This window comes from Bufo bufo, chromosome 9 (genome assembly GCF_905171765.1).
Source record: "Bufo bufo chromosome 9, aBufBuf1.1, whole genome shotgun sequence".
NCBI classification, from domain to species: Eukaryota; Metazoa; Chordata; class Amphibia; order Anura; family Bufonidae; genus Bufo; species Bufo bufo.
The window spans coordinates 84,560,604-84,582,944 of NC_053397.1; the positions used below are offsets into that span (position 1 = coordinate 84,560,604).

At 42.6% G+C, this 22,341-nt stretch overlaps 1 protein-coding gene across 1 annotated transcript in view; it reads right to left on the bottom strand.

Annotated features, from left to right (window-relative positions):
- ZBTB41 (zinc finger and BTB domain containing 41) overlaps positions 1-21,718 on the bottom strand; it is a 34,021-nt gene extending 12,303 nt beyond the window's left edge. Inside the window, exons 1-8 of the mRNA XM_040407566.1 lie at positions 20,404-21,718; positions 20,096-20,303; positions 11,740-11,809; positions 10,542-10,689; positions 9,255-9,384; positions 8,724-8,819; positions 7,953-8,059; positions 7,209-7,314 (exon numbers count right to left, since the gene is read on the bottom strand). Coding sequence (XP_040263500.1) covers positions 7,209-7,314; positions 7,953-8,059; positions 8,724-8,819; positions 9,255-9,384; positions 10,542-10,689; positions 11,740-11,809; positions 20,096-20,303; positions 20,404-21,433 — 1,895 coding nt within the window. The 5' untranslated portion in view covers positions 21,434-21,718. The remainder of the gene's footprint in view (positions 1-7,208; positions 7,315-7,952; positions 8,060-8,723; positions 8,820-9,254; positions 9,385-10,541; positions 10,690-11,739; positions 11,810-20,095; positions 20,304-20,403) is intronic.
- Positions 21,719-22,341: the final 623 nt, after the last annotated feature.

Genomic DNA, 22,341 nt, shown 5'->3' on the forward strand with positions numbered 1-22,341 from the left:
CCTGTATGAGGACGTTTCTGATGAGAGAGACGAAATTTTGGGAGAAGAAGAAAGTTCTTCATCCCTTATCTTAGATGGGTCGGGTGTCCCTTTCTTTGACCCAGGGATGATCAAACATCCTAGGTCAGGAGAATGGGTACCACAACCTCAAGTTCCAAATTTTTTCTTTATGGCTCAAAAAACCATTAGACAAAACAGCGAGAAATAAACTACGTTTATAGTGCCCTAGACCCACACTTCCGCATAAAGTTGCAGATAGCCCGGAAATAGATCCAACCCTTATAAAATATTTATCCAAATCTGGCAAAAATCCCAAAAAGGGAGTCGATCGTTCCTTCAGGTCGATCCAGGACAGACTATTGGACGTTGTCGGTCCATTAACAAAAATTTTAGATTTAATTGAACAGGCCTCTATCTCTGGTAATCCAGTAGACTCATCAGTACTGAAGAGCTGGTCTCAAAGGGCTATATGTTTATTGGGTAACACCAATGCATCTATATGCATGGAAAGAAAGATGTCTATCCTAATGCGATTAGACCCACAACTAGTACACCTGGCCGCTGCAGACAATACCCCATCTTCAGAAGGTTCTCTCTTCGGAGATTCCTTTGTGAAGGACATACATAAATATGTAGGACTCTTTTCATCCCTGGATAAGGCCCAAACATCTTTAAAACGTGTTTCTCAAGGCAGTGTTTTTGGAAGGGCTGGGAAACGATGGGGACGGTTTCCCAGCAGAGTGTCCCATGAGAGACAATATTTCAGATTCACTCCCCCTCCTCAACCAGAACATTCTACCTTCCCAAACACCTCTTATACCACCACTCCTTTCTTCCCCACAAGAGGAAGACCATGGCGTGCCAGGGGCAATAGAGGATTCCCAAGGTCAAGATCCTCTGCAGGTAAGGAATCTTCTTCCATATTCTTCCCACATTCCCTTGGGAGGTCGAATAAAACATTTTATCCACGTCTGGGCTATGATCTCAACAGACGCATGGATACTGAACACTCAGAGGTTATCAAATCGATTTTGTCTGTCAACCAATACAAACACAACTACCCCATACTATAATATTCTCTCAGACAGATCAGGGTCTGATACAATTGGAAATCAAGGAACTATGTTCCAAGGGCGCATTAATCGAAATACCCGTAAAATCACTGGTTTTCCTGAGCAACCTCTTAGTAAAAAAAAAAAAAAGAGGGATGGCGACCACAGACCTGTCATCAACCTGAAGACCCTCAACAACTCTGTCTGCTACAGACACTTCAAAATGGAAATTATCCATTTACTGAGGGATCTACTCTTACAAAAAGATTGGCTCGCAAAAACAGACCTGAAAGATGCCTACCTCACGGTGCCTATGCACCCCATGTCTCAACCATAGCTCCAAATTTCTATGGGAAGGTCACAAATACCAATTCACCAGCCTACCGTTCGGACTGTCTTCCGCTCTATGGTGTTTCACGAAACTATTAAAACCAGTGGTAGCAATCCTTCGGACTCGAGGTGTACATCTCATCATTTATCTAGACATCCTCATCATGGCTCAGTCTCATTCATTAATTCTCCTTCACATCCACTGGACTTTAACTCTCTTAATCAACCTGTGGATTTTGATCAACCCCATCGAGACAGATGGAATTTTTGGGGTTTCTAGTCGATACTCAATCTGCTACTCTGAGTCTTCCATCCAGGAAATTGAAGACAATTAGAAAAGAAATTCCGTCCGTCCTCAACAACTTAGTGTCTCTCCGAACCATTGCTCGGATTGTGGGTCTACTTTCCTGCTCTCCTACACTACAGAGCTCTCCAACGCTTGAAAGCTCAACATTTGAGGGAGGGGTTAGGTTATTCAGACAAAGTAATTATAACCCTGCATACCAGGGAAGAACTCCTTTGGTGGCTGCAACATATCCAAGACTGGAACGGGAAAACCATTTCGCTTCTGTACCAAATATAATTATTGAGTCAGACGCCAGTCAATTGGGTTGGCGTCCGCAGAAGAAACTTTCCTTCACATTAATTGCCTAGAGCTCTTGGCAGGATCTTTTGCCCTCAAAAGCTTCACGAAGCACAAATACCATTGTTGTGTCCTTCTTCGGATGTACAATATAGCGGCAGTACAGTACATCAACCGTTTGGGAGAAACCACATCGGAGACTCTAGCCAATATTGCCAAAGATTTTTGGCATTTCTGCCTAGACAAACATATCATTTTGAAGGCAGAGTACCTTCCGGGTTTGTGCAATACCATTGCAGATCGAAAGAAATCGGGAATTCCAGACTCCAGCGACTGGAGATTAGAGCCCACTATCTTCCATCAGATCAATTTCCTTTTGGGTCCAATATATTTAGACCTTTTTGCTTCTCGACTCAACCATCAACTTCCTCGGTTTTTCAGTTGGCGCCCCCCGATCCAGAATCTCTAGGCACCGACACTCTATCACAGTTGTTGCCCACAGAAATCCTTTACGCTTTCCCTCCAATCTCATCCCAAGGACTCTTCTCCTAACCATGTCTCAACAAGCAACTCTAGTATTAATAACCCCACTCTAGACAACTCAAACCCGGTTTCCCCAAGTTCTGGCAATGACAATAGATTATCCACGAATCCTTCTAGATCCGACCAGACAGCAACACCCTCTGATTCTATCGGATCTATTATCGCCAATAGCCTGGTTCATTTCAGGCCAACAAGACTTGATTGCAAATTTTCACAGTCAGCTAGAAACATCCTCTCTGACTCCTGGGCTCCAGGCACCCGATCTTCTTCTGGAAGATTTGGTCTGATTGGTGCAGTCAATGGACATTGGATCCCGTATTCATCTCTAAATCATATTATAAATTTCCTGTCCGATTCTTTTGACGCAGGGAAGGCATATAGAACTATTAATGTCTACCGATCAGCCATCTCTTTTTATCATCCACCTCTCCAGGCTTTACCAATAGGCAAACACCCTTTAGTTTGCAAACTAATGAAGGGCATTAGATTTCGAAGACCTCCCGTTCCCAAATATAACTCTACTTGGGACGTCAACCTGGTACTAAACTTATTTTTAGCTTGGAAAGATAATGATCTCCTCCCTTTGAAGTTGTTATCCTTTAAATTAGCCATGCTATTATGTCTAATATTTTTTAAACGGGTTTCAGATGTCCATTCATTAGACATATCTCATAGACAATTCTTACGACAAGGAGTTCAGTTTTCTATTGTCTGTTTTCTAGCCCTCTACTTTGTGTGGTTAGGTGTCTACAATCCTACGAACGTAAAACTTTACCTCTCAGGAATCCATCGGTATCCCAACTCCTCATTTCATATTGCAGACCCCATTTACCAGTGTCACCGGCAACCTTAGCTAGATGGGTCTCTCAAACTATGTCCTTAGCTGGGGTGGACACTTCTCTTTTTGGAGCACATTCCACTAGAGGAGCCATGTCCGCTGAAGTTAGACAAGCCGGAGGTTCCCTATCAGACATTCTAAAAGCGGCCAACTGGACCTCTGAATCAACATTTAAAACCTTTTATTTCCAACCGGAATCTCACGTTTCCATAGTATTATTTAGTAACCATTAGTTAGGTATTGATAACTTTTTTTTACAGTCATATTATAGAGAATAAGCTTTGAATTTGCATAATGGAGTCTCCTGTCTTGATAGATTTAAAATTGAAGATTTTCCTAGTTTTAATGAAGGAAAATATAGATTTTATGAAAGACAGGAGACTAACATTATCCCACCCCGTTGACCCGACCCTTGTTCTTATTTTGTCTCTTTCCTATTAGTTTAAAACATCTATTATCTTCAGGACTGCTTTCTCAGCGAGTCATCGAATTCTACTTCAACCTCCAACCACTGTTATTACGATGGATGTTTACGTCTTCATACTTCCCGTTACCCTTCACCATCTCATCAAGAAAGAAGGACGTTATTATGATGGGTTAAACCTTATATGACCTACGCTGCCTGTTGATGGCTGTTCCTGAACACAGATTTACATATCTTGTAAATAATTTTTTCTGTTTTATGTTGTTAACTATTTGCTGCTGGGAGTAAAAAGAAAGCTCTTAGGAAGCATAATGTTCGTCTCCTGTCTTTCATAAAATCTATATTTTCCTTCATTAAAACTAGGAAAATCCCGCCGATCCAATATTAATGACCTATCCTGTGGATAGGTCATCAATAGTAAAAAGTGGACAACGCCTTTAAGCCTTTCTCCATGAAACAGCTAGAGATGGCCGACAAAGAGGAGTGGAGTGGCAGAACACATGCTTGACTACTACTATATTTCAGGGGTATAAGGCTTATGATCAATGGGGGTCCCAGTGGTCAAACCTCCACCAATCTCATTCCTACGCGGTGGATAGGGGATAACTTTTTCTAACTGGTAAAAAGTGAAATTAAGATCAATAAAAAAAAATAAAAAAAAGGAAAACAATATTTAAAAAATTTATTTTAGTTTTAAAAACTGTTTTAAAAAAAAACCCATATGATACCACTGCAATTCCAAAGTAAGAAATATAAATAACGTATGGCATAAAAAATAAATAAAAAAAAAGTCAGAATTGCCACCCCTCTGTCAAAAAATAAGACAAATAACAAACCCATCCTGATATCCCATACCAGATATGTTGACAGAAAAAAAATGTTTTAGAACACAATTTTTTATTTCAAAATCCATCATAGAATTTGTTTTCCCATTACCTCAACCCACCCACCACAAACCAATAACACAAGTAAAAAAAAAAACTAAAAACTAAAAGGAAAGAGCAGGATATGCCTCTATATAATAAATAAGAATTTTATAATAATAATAAAAAAAAAAATAAACCAAATAAAAGAAAAACTAATGGCCATGAAAATTTTGATAAACTAAGGAAAAATACGTCAGAAGACATAACTCCAATAAATCTTAAAGGGGTATTGTCATCTAGATAATTATGGCATATTGATACGATATACTGTAAATGACTGATAGATGCAAGTCCCACCTCAGAGACCCGCTCCTATCTCAAGAATAGGGCGCGCCATGAATGGAGAAGAGAATGCACAGCTTTTTCTATTCACGGCTATGGGACTTCTGAAAATAACCAAGAGCTAGTTTGGCTATTTTTGGGAATCCCATAATAATGAGTAGCAGGTTAGCCGAGCACACGTGGTGTCCTTTCCATTCATTGCTATGGGAATTCAGAATATAGCCTAACACAGCAAACTCAGCTAGTTTTAGAAGTCCCATAGCAGTGTAGAGGATAATGCGCAAGGACATCGTGTTAACCATTCATGGTGACGACCCATCTTTGAGACAGAAGCATGTTCAGAGGTGGCACCCGCACCTATAGGACACTTGGGGCATATGCTACTGCCATGTCATAAATGTCCAGTTGGGATGACCCTTTTAAATGATTATTCCCATCAGTATGCTATCCAATCATTTTGCGATTGGTAGGTTCCAATCTCTAGGATCCACAGTACCAATATAGTTGTGACCCCTCTTAAGCTTTCTCTACAAAGCAGTACGGCTGGCCTCTGGGAAGTGCAGTATGGCTCCATTCACTAAAAGTGAAGTGGCTGTAGTGCTAAACCAGCGCTGCAGGCGCTTCAGTCCCAGGATCCGGTCATGGCACATGATGTTATTTTTTATGTATTACAAGGGGAATAGACAGCATGATATCCCCCTATACGGTTTTGTACCACCCTTGATGTATTTTATTATACACTGTGTTACATATTAATAGAATCAGATATAGTGAGACCTTAAGTGTGTCCTAGTTTTCAGCTAAAATTATACAAAAGTGCCCATCTCTGCACCAATTTATCATCCAGCCTGAGCCACTGTAATAAATTTGGCGCCTGTCTAGACAATCACTATGGCTGAGCTGTATATATAGCTTAGATGGTGGCTGTCCAGTCCTCGAGTACCCAAAGAGTTCATGATTTTAGGATATCCCCTAGTGAGACAAGCTGGGCAATCTACGATGCGCTGACTATCTTCTTATGAACTAAGCAGAGGGTGGCATTTTACGATGTTCACAGTGGGGGGCACTAGAGAGCATCGACCCATTAAGAAAATAGCAAGAATCCTGTGTAATGTCCATGTGCCACTTGGGTCACTGCTGATAAAACCACAAATCAAGGCATTTTCCTGCCACAAATACCCCGGGGCAGGTAGTGCTTTTAAAAAAAAAGAAGTAGACTCTAAAATCATTGCTGCATAGTGTGAATGGGATTCTGTCCAATTGTCTTCACTACTATATAAGTGCACTGGCCACTGGCATAACAGTCCACATTTGGTTTGGTCACCCTCTATACCAAAACATTTAGAAGTCAGGGAAAGAAGTGCGCTGTTCTTTAAAGGATAACTGTCCTATATTTATTTATTTTTTTTGTATCACCTTGGTGGCCCTATTTCAACTTTTCACTGTGTATTCAATTACCCCTTAATTTCACATTTTTGTTCCCTGTACTGCCTACTTTTACCTGTGCTTAAAGTAGGGTTGCTAGGCATGGTCTGTCTATCTGTTGAAGGACGGAGCACGCAGCGTGCAGGCTCACATTACTGACAGCCAGGGACTGTAAGGAAATGATTAAAGCCTGGTCCTCCCCAGCAGCTGATAACAGTGCCTGGGCTGTCTGCACTTCTCTCTGTCCCTGCGCTTGGCAGACGCTCCCTCACTCAGCAGAGCTGGAGAATGCAGAGCTGGAGCAGCGCAGACCAGGGAAGGGAGATCTGCCATCTGCTCAGTGTATAAATGAAAGCAACATGTGGTAAGAGGACCCGTTTGTGCTGCAAGAGATTAACCCTTTAGGGGGGGAGGGCTCTGGTTACTGACACTTTTGGGGGGCTATTGTTACTGGCTAGTGCATGTGAGGAGCTCAATGCATTGTGGGTAGTGAGGGCAGGCGGGATTAGCCTCAAGGTGAGGGCAGTGGCGGCCATCTTAACTGAATAGTCAAATTGCAGTTTTATACAGACTGGTTGCTAAGGGCTGAATCTTATTAAATATAGGGTAAGTCAGTCTAATAGTAACCGATTCTGGAATATCATGTTATTAGTAACTACATATATGAAAATTGAAATTAGGGTCTAAATGTGACAGTTATCCTTTAATATCAGACATATTCATCTATAGGCATACTATATATTGCACAGCTATATGCTACAATCACAGTGAACTATACAAAGCATGCCATTTACAGCAGACTTACTTCTGCCAAACCTTCTCTCCTAGATGAACGCTTTTATAATGTACCGTCAGATGGTCACGCCGGCCAAAACATTTCCCACATTCTTCACACTGGTGAGCTTTCTCTCCTTCGGACAGATAAAGCAAATGCATGGGAACAAATAAATACTCATCCTTTGTGCGCTTTACCATTCCTTACATCTAGTTACATACATACATATAATACATAGATCCAAACTTACATAGATCATAGTAATGCGCAAAGTAGTATCTCCCAAGGAAAAGAACCATCTCGCTAGCGCCACCTTGTGGAAGAGGCTCCCTAGGAGTCAAAATCAAGCTTTTTAAAAAGCCTTGGAATATGACAAAGGAAAATGCTTCTTAAAAAGTCAGATTTTGACTCAAAGGGAGACACTTCCACAAGGTGGCGCTAACAAGATGGTTCTCTTTCTTGGGAGATACTTCTTTGCATATTCCTTTCCCATGGACAATTGCCAATAAGTCTTTATACCATGGAGCACTTCCAGTAAGTCTCCATATAGGACTGATCTCTTTAAGGAGATCCAGCAAGCTGTCTAGGCCACAGTAAATAGGACATTTATAATATTGGAATACCAATATGTAAAGTCACATACCATTTTTGGCAAGTAGCTACTATGGATTATCTGCATATTATTTCATATATGCCTACTATACTGTTAGAATTTTATGGACTGTATAAGTCATTAACAATGAACAGATTAAATCATGGTGACCGTCACCTTACCAGAGTGGATCTTTTTGTGTTTAGTAAGGTGATCATGGCGTATGAACGTCTTCCCACATTCATCACACTCGTAGCGTTTATCATCATGATGGACACGAAGATGGAGTCTACGAAACAGGGACACGGTTTTAGGCTAGCTTCTATATAAAAGAAATGTCACTGGCCTTAACAGTTACGCCCTATGACGGAACTTCACTAGCAGGTTCCGAGCAGTGACATACCGTTCAAGCAGATGTAAGAATTGAGGCCTGTGATTGGCCGCATCAGTCATGAGACCAGACCATTTCCTGATCCTGTGGTGAGTGTAATACTATTAAAAATATTTATCCTATACGTAAAAAAATTGCCATTTTTCGTCATTTAACCTCCCTACAAAAGTGAATAAAAAGTGATCAAAGTTATACACACCCCAAAATCATATCACTGAAAAGTACAGATGACCCTGCAAAAATGAGCCCTCGCACAGCTCTGTAAACATAACTATAAAAAAAATAAGTTATGGGGGTCAGCATATGGCGATAAAAATAAAAATGTTATGGCTCTAGGAAGGCAGGGAGTAAAAAACGAAAACTCTAAATTGCCACGTCTTGAAGGTGTTATATTCGGCACAGTTTAGGACCGTTGAGGTTGTCAACTTCTAGGCCAGGCAACCCCTCTAACTGTGGGGTGTCAGCAGATTCTGTCAGGATTTGTCATGGACATGTGAACACGGCCTTATAGTTTCAACAGTGAAATTCTTAATTACCTTGCACTGGCTAAACAATTTAATACCTGTATGAGCTGCCATGTCGGAAATTCTGCCCACAAATACTGCAAAGGTGTGGCTTTTCCCCGCTGTGAATTCTTAGATGCTCCTTTAATGTTGTTCTAGTGAAAAAGAACAAAAGTCAGCTAAAGGATGCCTACAAACACTTTCAAAACTTTTAGGCTACCTGCACCAAATCCACGTGTTACTTGCTGATTTTATGAGTTTTTGCAGTAGATCTCACCCTTCCATTTAAAAAGCACAAACCATTGACATGCTGCAGATTTTAAAATCTGCATGGCAGGCCAAGTGTACATGAGATTTGTATTACACTGCGGTTTTTCCACGCCATGTGCAGGCAGCCTTAGGCATTAACTTGCACATGAAGTGGCACTTCTTTCTTGACGTTTTTAGAAATGCTTTTCTTTTTCCTATTTTTTGTAACCTAATCACCTATTTTTTTTAATTTAAGGGATTTCACATATAATGTATATTGGGCATTGTAGTGTATAAATAAGTAAAATCCGTTGCTGACCTACGCTCCCCACATTCCTTACCTTTCTCTTACCGATTTTCCACAGATGAAGCAGGTCCATTTCCTCTTTCCTCCATGTGTGTACTCAATGTGGCGCTTTAGATTCCCAGAGTCATTAAACTGCCGTCCACAAATATCACAAGGGAAAGGTCCTGAAAGCCAAATAAAACCCATGAGATTGTGTAAATGTCATTTATTGATCCCACTTTCCTAGGCAGACATGCATCGTGTAGATGCAACGATACTGAATATACAGATTTTTTATGTTTCCAGATGAAAGGGATTTTCTGGAGACATGCAGACAGAAATTGTTAAAACAAAAAGTGTCATTCACCACTCCGATCCCCCGGTGCTGCTCCCCACTTCCTGTCTTGGTATGTCTGCTTAGCTAGTCACTGGATACAATACATATGGAGAAACTAGGGATTCTGCTCTATAACTCTGTAGCACAACCTCAGAAGCAGTAATCCAGGTCATTATCCAGAACGAAGCAGTTTAGATGGGAACCCAGAAGTTAAATAAGACAGTAAATCACTTACATAACCAGCAGCCCCTCCCTTCCCTCTCCACAGACCTCTAAGTTATCTTATTCTTCAGTGAACAGGCAGCCCGTGTTGATAGGTCACAGATTAGAGCAGTGAATTGAGAGTTAGTGAAGGGATGGCGAGCAGGAGAGGAGTCTGCTAAGACTCTGAACGGAAAATGAAGCTGTAAGGTAAACACTGAAGAGGATGCAGAGCTCACACGAGCGCTGCAGCCCCTTCAAACACAGTCGATCCATGGTGGTGAGGGATAGACCATCAATAGTGTGAAACCTGAATATCCCTTTAAATACTCATTTGCATATGGATTAAAAGAACTTTTCTCCAAAATGAAGCAACTAATTGCTAAGTGAAAGGTGTTATTACATTTAGTCCCCATTCACCCAGTGGAAGCCTATTTGGCTGGTATATGTAGGTATGCCTTTTTCATCTGTATGGAATAGCGCAGTTTGTTTCGCTATTCTATACAGAGGCATCCTGCAAAAACAGTATACCGTGTGCTACACTTGGAGGCAATGGGCAAAGTATGACACTGTATGGCGATTCACTGGCATACACTGGAATAGCATGCTGTAAGTGCAGTGTGAATTAACCTCAAGACAGAAAAGTGTCACTGCTTCAGATGTAAGGATGTGTCACCTTTTGGGAGAAGACACATCAGAGCAACAGGCTGTTCTAGTCCCATGAAGGGCCCTTTCATGACCCCATGTGCACAGAGACGGTGGCATCAGAACCTACTGTCAGTGTAAAACATAAAACCTTCATACCCAGGTGATATTTCTCTTGATGCTTCAACCTTTTAAAGCGCGATTTAAACTGTTCCTCACAATAAGTGCATTTAAACGGCTTGTCCTGTGAATGGAGAATCATGTGCTCCTGTAAATGGGGCCGCCGCGTGAAAGATTTATTGCAGATCTAAAGAGAGAAAGACGGCAACATAAAGAACATCCGCAGGTAAGTAACGCCAAACAGTAGAGATGTGCAACGGAAAACGGTTTTATCACAGTGATGAGACTATTTGTACAAGACATCATATGTGCACATTCATAGCTGTTCCTTCGAAACATACTGTCAGCAATCAGTTCCTGCAGATTTCATTTATTAGTATTTTACTCACTTATATAGCGCTGACATATTCCGCATTACAGACCTCATCATCATTCTCTGTCCCCGATAGAGCTGACAATCTAATTTCCCTATCGGTATGTCTTTGCAGCGTGGGAGGAAACCCAGCTTCAAACCTAGTACCCCAGCACATGTCACAGAACCCATCCTCTTACTAGTGCTCATGTCACTACCACAGTGGGGGAAACGTACCAAGTTAAAATGTGCCAAAAAACTGCCATATATGCTTTGAACCACATTTAGACACATTGTGGGTGATATATCAAGACTGGTGAACCCACACGCCAGTCTTCATCTCTCTGCACTGGCGTGAGATGCGCCTAATGTATTAACAGGCAGATGCCACTTACTATATTGAGTGCACATCTGCCCTGCCGTGGGCCAGATACTGAAGTCTACACCAGCTACCGGCTACTTTCTGGGGAATGTTACAGTCAACATTTTAGCGTACAGACCGAATTCTAAAGCAAATCTGGTGCAGGATTTACGATACTCCAAATTTATGAAGGTCCAAGTAAATTTGTCCAATACAGAGACCGTGATTTGTATTTTTAGATGCTAAGTGTGACACTATTAGTAAATCAGATCTTGCTGTCTAAACAGCGATCTGATGCCCAGAAACAATAATTCTGTATGGGCACAAGGGATCACTATACTGTGAAGGAGATTGCGGCATGTAAATACAGAGTTCTCCTTCACTGAACGAGCAGCCAATATCGGGATGGAACGCTTCCTTCTCAACAAAACCTGCCCTACATGTTTGTATCTCACGACTCATGAACTGAATTTATAATATATTTCCGACTTATCACATAGGATCTCATTAATCAATACACTTACATCACATTTCCATCCATCACTCTTTATTCTTTTGATAGTGAGAAATTCTTGAGCATTTTCAGCATGGAACCTATAAAATAAGACAATAAAAACGTCTTAGAGACTAAGCAGACTCGTCACCCATAAGAACCTGTGTTGTACTGAAGTGAAAGCTGTGCCAACTGGATGACATGGACAAGAAGTTAATTTAATATTAAGATGATAACTATGAAAAATATGAAAGTGGTTTTCCGAGATGTTAATACTGATGACCTACCCTGAGGATAGGTCACTAGTTAGGCTACTTTCACACTAGCGTTTGGGGCTCCGCTTGGGAGTTCCATTTGAAGGCTCTCACAAGCGGCCCCGAACGCATCCGTACGGCCCCAATGCATTCTGAGTGGATGCGGATCCGCTCAGAATGCATCAGTCTGGCAGCATTCAGCCTCCGCTCAGCAAGCGGACACCTGAACGCTGCTTGCAGCGTTCTGGTGTCCGCCTGGCCGTGCGGAGGCAAACGGATCCGTCCAGACTTACAATGTGGGTCAATGGGGACGGATCCATTTGAAGATGACACAATATGGCTCAATTTTCAAACGGATCAGTCCCCATTGACTTTCAATGTAAAGTCTGGACGGATCCGTCTGAACTACTTTCAAACTATAATGCAGACGGATCCGTTCGGAAAGGATCCAAACGTCTGCATTATAGGAGCGGATCCATCTGTGCAGACACCAGACGGATCCTCTCTGAACACTAGAGTGAAAGTAGCCTTATAATGTCTCAGAAAACCCCTCTAAAGAGAGCAGAGGTAAATGAGGTCCACCATTCTAAGGCTGGGTTTGCATCGTGGAGCTTCCGTCCGAGGTATATGTCTTAATACCTGAAAACAGCATTCAATTCAAATGTATACCATGAAGTGTACATTCACTTTAATGAGAACCTGTCACCAGGAAATGCAGTGCAATCTGCTCTGAGATCAGCTGTACAGGGGAGGTGTTATCAGTGATTGATAGCATTCCCTGTGTAAGTGTGTATACAGAGATAGCCGTCAGTCACTGATAGCTGTACAGGGGAGACGTTATCATTTATTGATAGTGCTCTCTATGTAAGGCACCTTGCACATGGGCATCACGGATTTTGTCCGGATGCGTTGCGAGTGCATTGCGGAAAACCCGCGTGAGTGTGCACGCAATTTCAGTCAGTTTTGACTGCGATTGCGTTGTTCAGTTTTTTCCGCACGAGTGCAAAGTGTTTTAATGTGTTTTGCACGCGCGTGATAAAAAACTAAATGTGGTACCACGACTTCTTCACTGAAGTTCGGGTTTAGATTCGGTGTTCTGTAGATTTAAAGAGGACCTTTCACTTTTTCTCTCAGGCTATGAGCTGAGCGCTGCGATTGGCCAGCGCTACAGCATGGGAGAAAGAGACGCCGACAGGCTCAACTGGGTGGAGCAGAACATATGAAGATACTGGAGCCTATACCGGGAGAACGGAGCGGCGCCCAGGGATAATAGTAAGTGCAGGGGGATCCCTGGGCACCGCTCTCCATGTCTGTATGCTTAGTTTACATTTTTTATTCTAGAGAAACGTCCTCTTTAATTATTTTCCATTATAACCTGGTTATAATAAATAATAGCATTCTTTAATACAGAATGCGAAGTAAAATGTCCCATGTGGTGAGCGCGATGACGACAGCGCAGGTCCTTTTGCAGGTCCTGCAAGAAGAAGAAAGACGACGATAACGGCTGCGCAATCAAGTGGATGAGGTAATCCTCAAGGGACATTTTACTTAGCATTCTGTATTAAAGAATGATATTATTTATCAGGGCTGTGGAGTAGGTAGATAAATGTTCCGACTCCGACTCCTCAGTTTTATGTACTTCCGACTCCCCGACTCCGACTCCTCTGTATTAATATGCGAATGTATTTTATACATTCCTTGAGGGAAAGAAACGCAACCTACCACAGGACTACAGGCTGGGAAGCCAACAAGTTTTTATAGCCTTAGCTAGTTTTTATAGCCTTAGCTAAATGACAGCAGTTTTTCCAATGGTTTACAGCTTCAGTCTTGAACTATTGGCCATCCATTCCCTTCACTTATACAAGTGTCTCACTCTCTAGTCCTGCAAAAAACATATTTATTTAATCCCTTATCAGTGAGAGGCTAGGTTACACATGAACGCTGCGTTCCCTGTAAAAGCAGAACACAACACTATGGAAAGTATAAGTATTGCAGCTCCTAATTGTGCGTTGCGTGCCATATAGTTTAGCACATGAAAAGCATGCTTCTTCACGGTCACTTAACGTGTTCGTTTTGCGGTTACGTGAGGCACTGCATGCATTGGTCTTTATTCTTACAGTAGAGAAGTCATTAATTATAACTTTTTGTGAATTGGGACATTTAAACTTGCTTTTTTTTTTATTCCAATCTAAATTTAGTAGGAGTCGGAGTCGGTGCATTGTTTGCCGACTCCGACTCCAGGTACCCAAAATTTCCCCCGACTCCGACTCCACAGCCCTGTTATTTATTATAACCATGTTATAATGGAAAATAAAATGAATGGACCTCATACCTATTATCATCTCCTTAGCAACCATCCGTGAAAATCGCACTGCATCCGCACTTGCGATTTTCACGCAGCCCCATTCACTTCTATGGGGCCTGCGTTGCGTGAAAAACACAGAATATAGAACATGCTGCTGAAAGTGATGAGGGAAAAACATCGCTCATGTACACAGACCCTTTGAAATGAATGGGTCAGGATTTAGTGTGGGTGCAATGCATTCACATCACACATTGCACCTGTGTGGAAAACTTGCCCGTGTGAAAGGGGCCTAAGTGTGTGTATACAGAGATACAGTTGCAAGAAAAAGTATGTGAACTCTTTGGAAAGATATGGATTTCTGCACAAATTGGTCATAAAATGTGTTCTGATCTTCATCTAAGTCACAACAATAGACAATCACAGTCTGCTTAAACTAATAACACACAGAATTAAATGTTACCATGTTTTTATTAAACACGCCATGTAAACATTCACAGTGCAGGTGGAAAAAGTATGTGAACCCCTAGACTAATGACATCTCCAAGAGCTAATTGGAGTGAGGTGTCAGCCAACTGGAGTCCAATCAATAAGATGAGATTGGAGGTGTTGGTTACAGCTGCCCTGCCCTAAAAAACACACACCAGTTCTGGGTTTTCTTTTCACAAGAAGCATTGCCTGATGTGAATGATGCCTCACACAAAAGAGCTCTCAGAAGACCTACGATTAAGAATGGTTACTTGCATAAAGCTGGAAAGGGTTATAAAAGTATCTCCAAAAGCCTTGCTGTTGATCAGTCCACGGTAAGACAAATTGTCTATAAATGGAGAAAGTTCAGCACTGCTGCTACTCTCCCTAGGAGTGGCCATCCTGTAAAGATGACTGCAAGAGCACAGCGCAGACTGCTCAATGAGGTGAAGAAGAATCCTAGAGTGTCAGCTAAAGACTTACAAAAGTCTCTGGCATATGCTAACATCCCTGTTAGCAAATATACAATATGTAAAACACTAAACAAGAATGGATTTCATGGGAGGATACCACAGAGGAAGCCACTGCTGTCCAAAAAAAACATTGCTGCACATTTACAGTTTGCACAAGAGCACCTGGATGTTCCACAGCAGTACTGGCAAAATATTCTGTGGACAGATGAAACCAAAGTTGAGTTGTTTGGAAGAAACACACAACATTGTGTTGAGAAAAAGAGGCACAGCACACCAACATCAAAACCTCATCCCAACTGTAAAGTATGGTGGTGGGGGCATCATGGTCTGGGGCTGCTTTGCTGCGTCAGGGCCTGGACGGATTGCCATCATCGAAGGAAAAATGAATTCCCAAATTTATCAAGACATTTTGCAGGAGAACTTAAGGCCATCTGTCCACAAGCTGAAGCTCAACAGAAGATAGCTGTTGCAACAGGACAACGACCCAAAGCATAGAAGTAAATCAACAACAGAATGGCTTAAACAGAAGAAAATACGCCTTCTGGAGTGGCCCAGTCAGAGTCCTGACCTCAACCCGATTGAGATGCTGTGGCATGACCTCAAGAAAGCGATTCACACCAGACATCCCAAGAATATTGCTGAACTGAAACCGTTCTGTAAAGAGGAATGGTCAATAATTACTCCTGACCGTTGTGCACGTCTGATCTGCAACTACAGGAAACGTTTGGTTGAAGTTATTGCTGCCAAAGGAGGTTCAACCAGTTATTAAATCCAAGGGTTCACATACTTTTTCCACCTGCACTGTGAATGTTTACACGGTGTGTTCAATAAAAACATGGTAACATTTAATTCTTTGTGTGTTATTAGTTTAAGCAGACTGTGATTGCCTATTGTTGTGACTTAGATGAAGATCAGATCACATTTTATGACCAATTTGTGCAGAAATCCATATAATTCCAAAGGGTTCACATATTCTTTCTTGCAACTGTACCTGTCAGTCACTGATAGCTGTACACGGGAGAGGTGTCAGTGATAGCACTCTCTGTGTAAGTGTGTATACAGAGATAGCTGTACAGGGGGAGGATATGCCCCCATTGTCTTATAGGTGCGGGTACCACAGCTGGGACCCACACCTATATCGAGAATGGTGCCCTGCAAGGTGGTGGCTGGAGGACTCCAGTCCAGCCACCACCACCAAGCCAGCTCCCCATAGAAGTGAATGGGAGCGTACCGCGCATGTGCAGCCCCCTCTCCCATTCATTTCTATGGGGCCAACGGAAACAGCCGAGCCAGCGCTTGGCTATTTTCGCCAGACCCGTAGAAAATGAATGGAGGGCGACTGCCCATGCGCTGTTGTGCCTTTTCATAGGTGTATAAAATTTATATCAAAATATCCTAATTATAGTGGATTTGATATATAATAGGCCATATTTGTTATATTCACCAGTGTATGTATTTTAAAATAGGTCGAAAGAGGTTAATGGAGAGGATACAATTCATATAATTTCTTCTCTGTAGATGTACCAGTCTGAGAAGAGTCATTCTTGTCTCCTTATAGAGTTATGACTGAGATAAGGATATTTTCTAGACACATCTGGTGCTAATTATCCCTACAGTTTAATGTCCATTAATCTGTGATGTATGTATATGTATAATGAACATTAAGTTTTAGTATAAGATAATCAATAGGCCACATGTATTGTACTATGTTGTTAAATATTATGAAGGACGTCAATGCATCTATTACCTTATATATTTCTCACTAGGAACGCATACACTCCTAAAGCATGATAAGAATTTTAAGTGTAAACTTTGTTAGCAAGATAGTGTAATTTAAATAACAATCAATCAACCGTTGGAGTAACAGAGGAGACACACATGTCTGTGATAGTACAAGGTCCATTATATTCTTATCGGTACCATAAATTCAGTGGCTTGGGAAACGTCTCAAACGGTACCCAAACATCTGTGTTTTGGGTGGTTTATGTGTCAAAAATAATCCCTTAGCTCTGATTTACAATTTCATATATTAGGTGTATAGAATGTAAGAGAAATCAGACCTGGACAGTTAACCCTTAATAGTGATGATGCTAGCAGCTTATGCAATAGTGCCATCTAGGTATGAATAGGTAACATTGCACCAACAGCTGAATTGCATTCTGGGTGATAGTGACATTACAGTTATTATCATATATACACGCCTAAACGACAATGATTGGAAAACTCCAAGTTAGGAAGGTGTGTCTAACTGATAAGTTTGTGATTATAAACCACACACACATAAAGGGGGGGGGGGACAACAACAGGGAGCAACAGAAGACACAAGGAAAGGATAGACCCCAGGAGAAAAATCCCAATGATCAGAACGTACTTCAGAGCTGACTTCCCTTAGACTCTGCATACCAACTGCACTCTCGGGTAATGTATAACTTTATTATGTGTAGTATCGATTGAATTGGCCTGATATTTTGAAACTTCCCGCTTTATTGCGGATGTGTAAAGTTACGTGTACTACATCAATATTATCACTATTCACTAAAGATGCATATTACTGAATAAAAGATCTAATATTGATATCAGAGAGGATCTCTGATTGGAATATTCATTCCATTGTCATATCAGGCTTGATAATTTAAAACTTATGTAGCAATACTACCCGATATTGGTCACAGTTTGAGCAGAGCAAGGGTTCGCATATGTCCTTATCACTATTGCGTATATCTCATAATTGTCATTGAGACGCTTGTATTACATTTTTATGTTTGAGAGGTGTTATGGAACGCTGGTAGTCATATTAGAGCCATCTAGTGGCGAATTTTGGGTACTGCATATAACTGTCTTATTGCATATTATTGAGTTTTTTCTATTGATTAAGCTTTGATTGCATTTTAAGTTGTTGTATAATAAATCATTTATATTTTTGCATAGACGCCTTTACCTTACTTTACCGATTGCCCAATATAATTTAGGCTACTTTCACACTCGCTTTTGGTGCGGATCCGTCATGGATCTGCACAGACGGATCCGCACCGATAATACAACCGCATGCATCCGTTCAGAACGGATCTGTTTGTATTATCTTTAACATTGCCAAAATGGATCCGTCTTGAACACTATTGAAAGTCAATGGGGGAAGGATCCGTTTTCTATTGTGACATATTGTGTCCGTTTGCATCCGCATCGTCAGGTGGACACCAAAACGGAATGGAGGCGGAACGGAGGCAAACTGATGCATTCTGAACGGATCCTTATCCATTCAGAATGCATTAAGACAAAACAGATCCGTTTTGGACCGCTTGTGAGAGCCCTGAAATGGATCTCACAAACGTTAACCAAAACGCCAGTGTGAAAGTAGACTAAATTAACGACGATCTCTTTTTGAGGTGTTTTATATGTCCACCTCTAGGATTAATTCTATTTGAAATTTTTCCTTTGATCCTAGCATTTGCTTTAGATCCCCGACAGCGCAGTGCGCCGTCCCTTCACCTGCAGGGCTCTGTTCTCGATATATGTCCGGTTCCCAGCGGTGGGACCCGCACCTATAGGACTATGGGGATTGTCCATGATGAGACAACCCCTTTAACAGACGCTGATCGCAGCTCCCTGTCAGAGTCCGGGTGCTGGCTATGCGATTCTGCCGCTGGCACCCACCTTATGTATCTGTATTAATTGGGCGAGTTATCTTCATTGGTGACAGTGGCCACAGTCCCTCCCCTCTTTGGTCTCAGTGGCAGACAGGCACAGGGGGGAGGGAGAGACTGCTTCCTTCTCCTCTGTGCTGCTGAGGGAACATGGCGTGCGCTGAAAGCAGCACGTGCCATGTTCTGTGATACTAGGCTGCGCAGTAATTCGATACCCGGTGCAACCCTAGTTAGAAGTTTATGAATAAATTACTAGCAGTTTGCAATGACATTCCAGATGGCTGTTACCGGTGTGGGGGGGGGGGGGGGGGGGTGTCCCTGGACAGTCAGATACTGGCTGCATTGACTGGATATTGTCAGATGGTGCAGAAATAACACAGGAATGGCCCATAAGAATAGATGCTCCCGAATTCTTTTTACAAGAGGGATGCAAGTAGTTACTAAAACAGGTCAGGAGGGGGGACAGGTCATTTTTAAGTTCACAAAGTGCAGAGATTTAAAGTTTTTTTTGTGTGTGTGTGTGATAGCCTGTCCTCTGGATAGGGCATCACTTCAGTTTTCTGTGTAGCTCCATCGACAGTACTTGGTGCCAGAACTACCATCTCCATTGAAGTGGACAGCGCTTGTCACTACAGTGCTGCTCCCATTGCCTGACCCCCGCCTTCTATTTTGATTGAATGCAATATGGAATGTCTATTATAGGCCTCCATGGTGCATGCAGTCATAGAATTCCGTTATGGTCCATGGTAGCGGAATCAATAATGGGATTCTTAGATAACCCAAACCGGTATGCCAAACTTAAAAGCACAAGTTCATTCAACACTCATCCTGATGCCTCTTGAACGGATCTCTTTCCGTTCAGAATGCATGGGGACTAAATTGAGAAAAAAAATATCCGGCAGAAGATCTCATACAACAATGCAAGTGTGAAAGTAGCCTAAGAGGTCAGAGATGAGGAACCCCTCTGCTGAGCTGCCTGACGGAAAAGAGTGAAAATCAGAGCATGTGACTAGAGAATCTCAAGGCTGCAGAGACAGGGGTTCAAGATCATAAAGACCAATTGAAAAAATGTTTGCGTAAGATGCAATAATAAAAACTGCCCCCAAAAGATGTCAATAGCCTTTAAACCACTGGCCATTAAAGTAGAACTCTCAAACTAAGCCTTTTGCTCTAACATTTAACAGAAATGTTAGAGATATGAAACAGACCTCTCAAACATGGCCACCATTACAACATCCATGCGACTCACCTTTTGACATGTTTAACAAGGGTCTTCCTGCTTGCATGGAGCTTGCTACAAAATGGACACTTGTGGTCCTTCCTGGGCATCTCGGTCTCGCTGTTGTGCCTCTTCCGGTGTACTGTCAGGTTGGATTTGGTAGAGTATCTCATGTTGCAGATGTCACACTCAAAAGGCTTTTCTCCAGTGTGGACACGTGTATGACTTTCATATTTACCTAGGAAATAAACATGTCAGAAGACCACCGTGGCCTGCTACAATCTGTACCTTCCACACGTGTACAAGGAGCACCATAATATGAGGAGCAGAACACGTACCTACTCGATCAAAGACTTTATCACACTTGGGGCACTTTAAATTCTTTCTGCTGCTTTTCTCTAGCACTATAGGGGCGAGTCCATCAGGGAAGTTCCCAAGAGAAGCCGGAGTGTCGTTCCTTTCTTCAGGATTGTCCAGGTCCTCACTTGGTCCATGATTCACGTCAGATACCTCCACCTCCTCCTCCTCCCCGTTCTCTCTCTGCTCTGGCTGGTCTCCTTCCTCCACTTCATTGCCCTCATCAATTATCTCACTGCTGCAATCTTCAGAATCGGATACATCCTGACTACTTTTGTAAGACTCGCTACTTGAGGATCTGTCACTTTCTCCGTCCTCCTGATCTTCAAACTTTGCCGGACACTTCCTCTGGCGGGTTGATTTCCTGGTGGAAGAGTCCGGATCCTTAAGAAGGTCTGTTTGCCCAAACTGATGGGCTCTGTCCATGTGATTCTCCAGTGTCTTCTTATAACAGAAATTCCGCTCGCACAGCGGACACTTGTTTTCCAGTTTATTACTCGGCTCCTGCGTTACTTTTGGATGAGACTCATGTTCTACCAGAGATAAACGTTCGTCCTCGGGAGCCAACAACTTGACTGCATCGATGATGTCAAGAAACTTTGCGGCTTCTAAGACTACACTAATCTCATTCTCCAAAACCAAAAACTCAGACGTATACAAAAAGTTCAGCAAGTGTTGGAAAACAGCACTACTGACATGATCGAGGGTCACCACCTGGGTGCTGGGGTTCTTACTCAGACTGGCGTGAAAATAACTGCTCCCCACCGCCACCACCACCTTGTGCACCTGAAACTCCTTCCCTTCCACTACCACGACCAGATCGCAGAACGAGCCCGGCCGATGGCGGTCAGCATTCAAATACTTGAGGAGGTTTTTGTTGTAGTTCAGAGAGCTCAGGGCTTTCCTCTGATCAGCGGCACAATGATTAGGATCCCCCTGGGCACAAGCAACATCATCAACCGTCTCCTTCTCATGAAGGTTTTTCAGACCCAATTTTCTCTTTTTCTTCATTATTAAAAATACCTAAAATCTACACTTCCAGCAAAGGGTTAAAAGATGCATCTAAAATCTTATAAAAGGCTTCATATCCTCATAATATTACACAGGAGGCATCAGGGATGTAACCTGCCTGCAGCCAGATAGACCCAATCACAGGCGCCCCGTGACACCACATATCCCGGGTACATGGCGCCCCCGCCTCAGGACGCCGCCGGTATACAATCCCTGCACGTCATATTAGATGAACGCCTCCCCCCCATATTGCCGACCCCCACACCTCCTAACTGCAGCCCACTCGTCCCGTTACATTACCCTATTTCGTGAAATTTCCCTACCGAACTTCCTGTCGCACCGGAAATGACGTGTGGGGGCGGTCCTTAGTTTTGCCCATCTGCGCATGCGCAAAAGGACAGTATAGGGAAACTGCGGAGTTCATCAGCACACCGGGACACTGCGCATGCGCCGGAGAGACGAAGTAGGGAAATATTACGGTCCATTGAGCAAGCGCGGTTAACTCCTGAAAATCCATCCGATCTACGCGCCTGCGCAGTGGGGGGGGGGGGGGGGTAGGAAAAAATTACGTCCCAGTGCGCAAGCGCCGAGGGTAGTATAAATATCCATTCCGCAAGCGCTGCTAACCGTTTCCTGGAGCTATTCTCGCTGATAAAAGGGGAAACGCATCCGGGAACGTCACTTCCCCTCAGCGTCCGCCATATTACTGGAGACCGGGATTCTCGTGTCTCCGCTAAAAGGGCTACGCGACAGACTAGAGATAAAATAGCTATTTTGTAGAGAGTATTCTTGAATACTAATCTCTGTGCGGGAAATGGAAAGTGTCAGGTGTAGCGGCACATATAGCTGCGCTGGATACTAGAGGCATTTACAGGCCAGCACTGTAGAGCTCCTCTCTGACTGTAGGG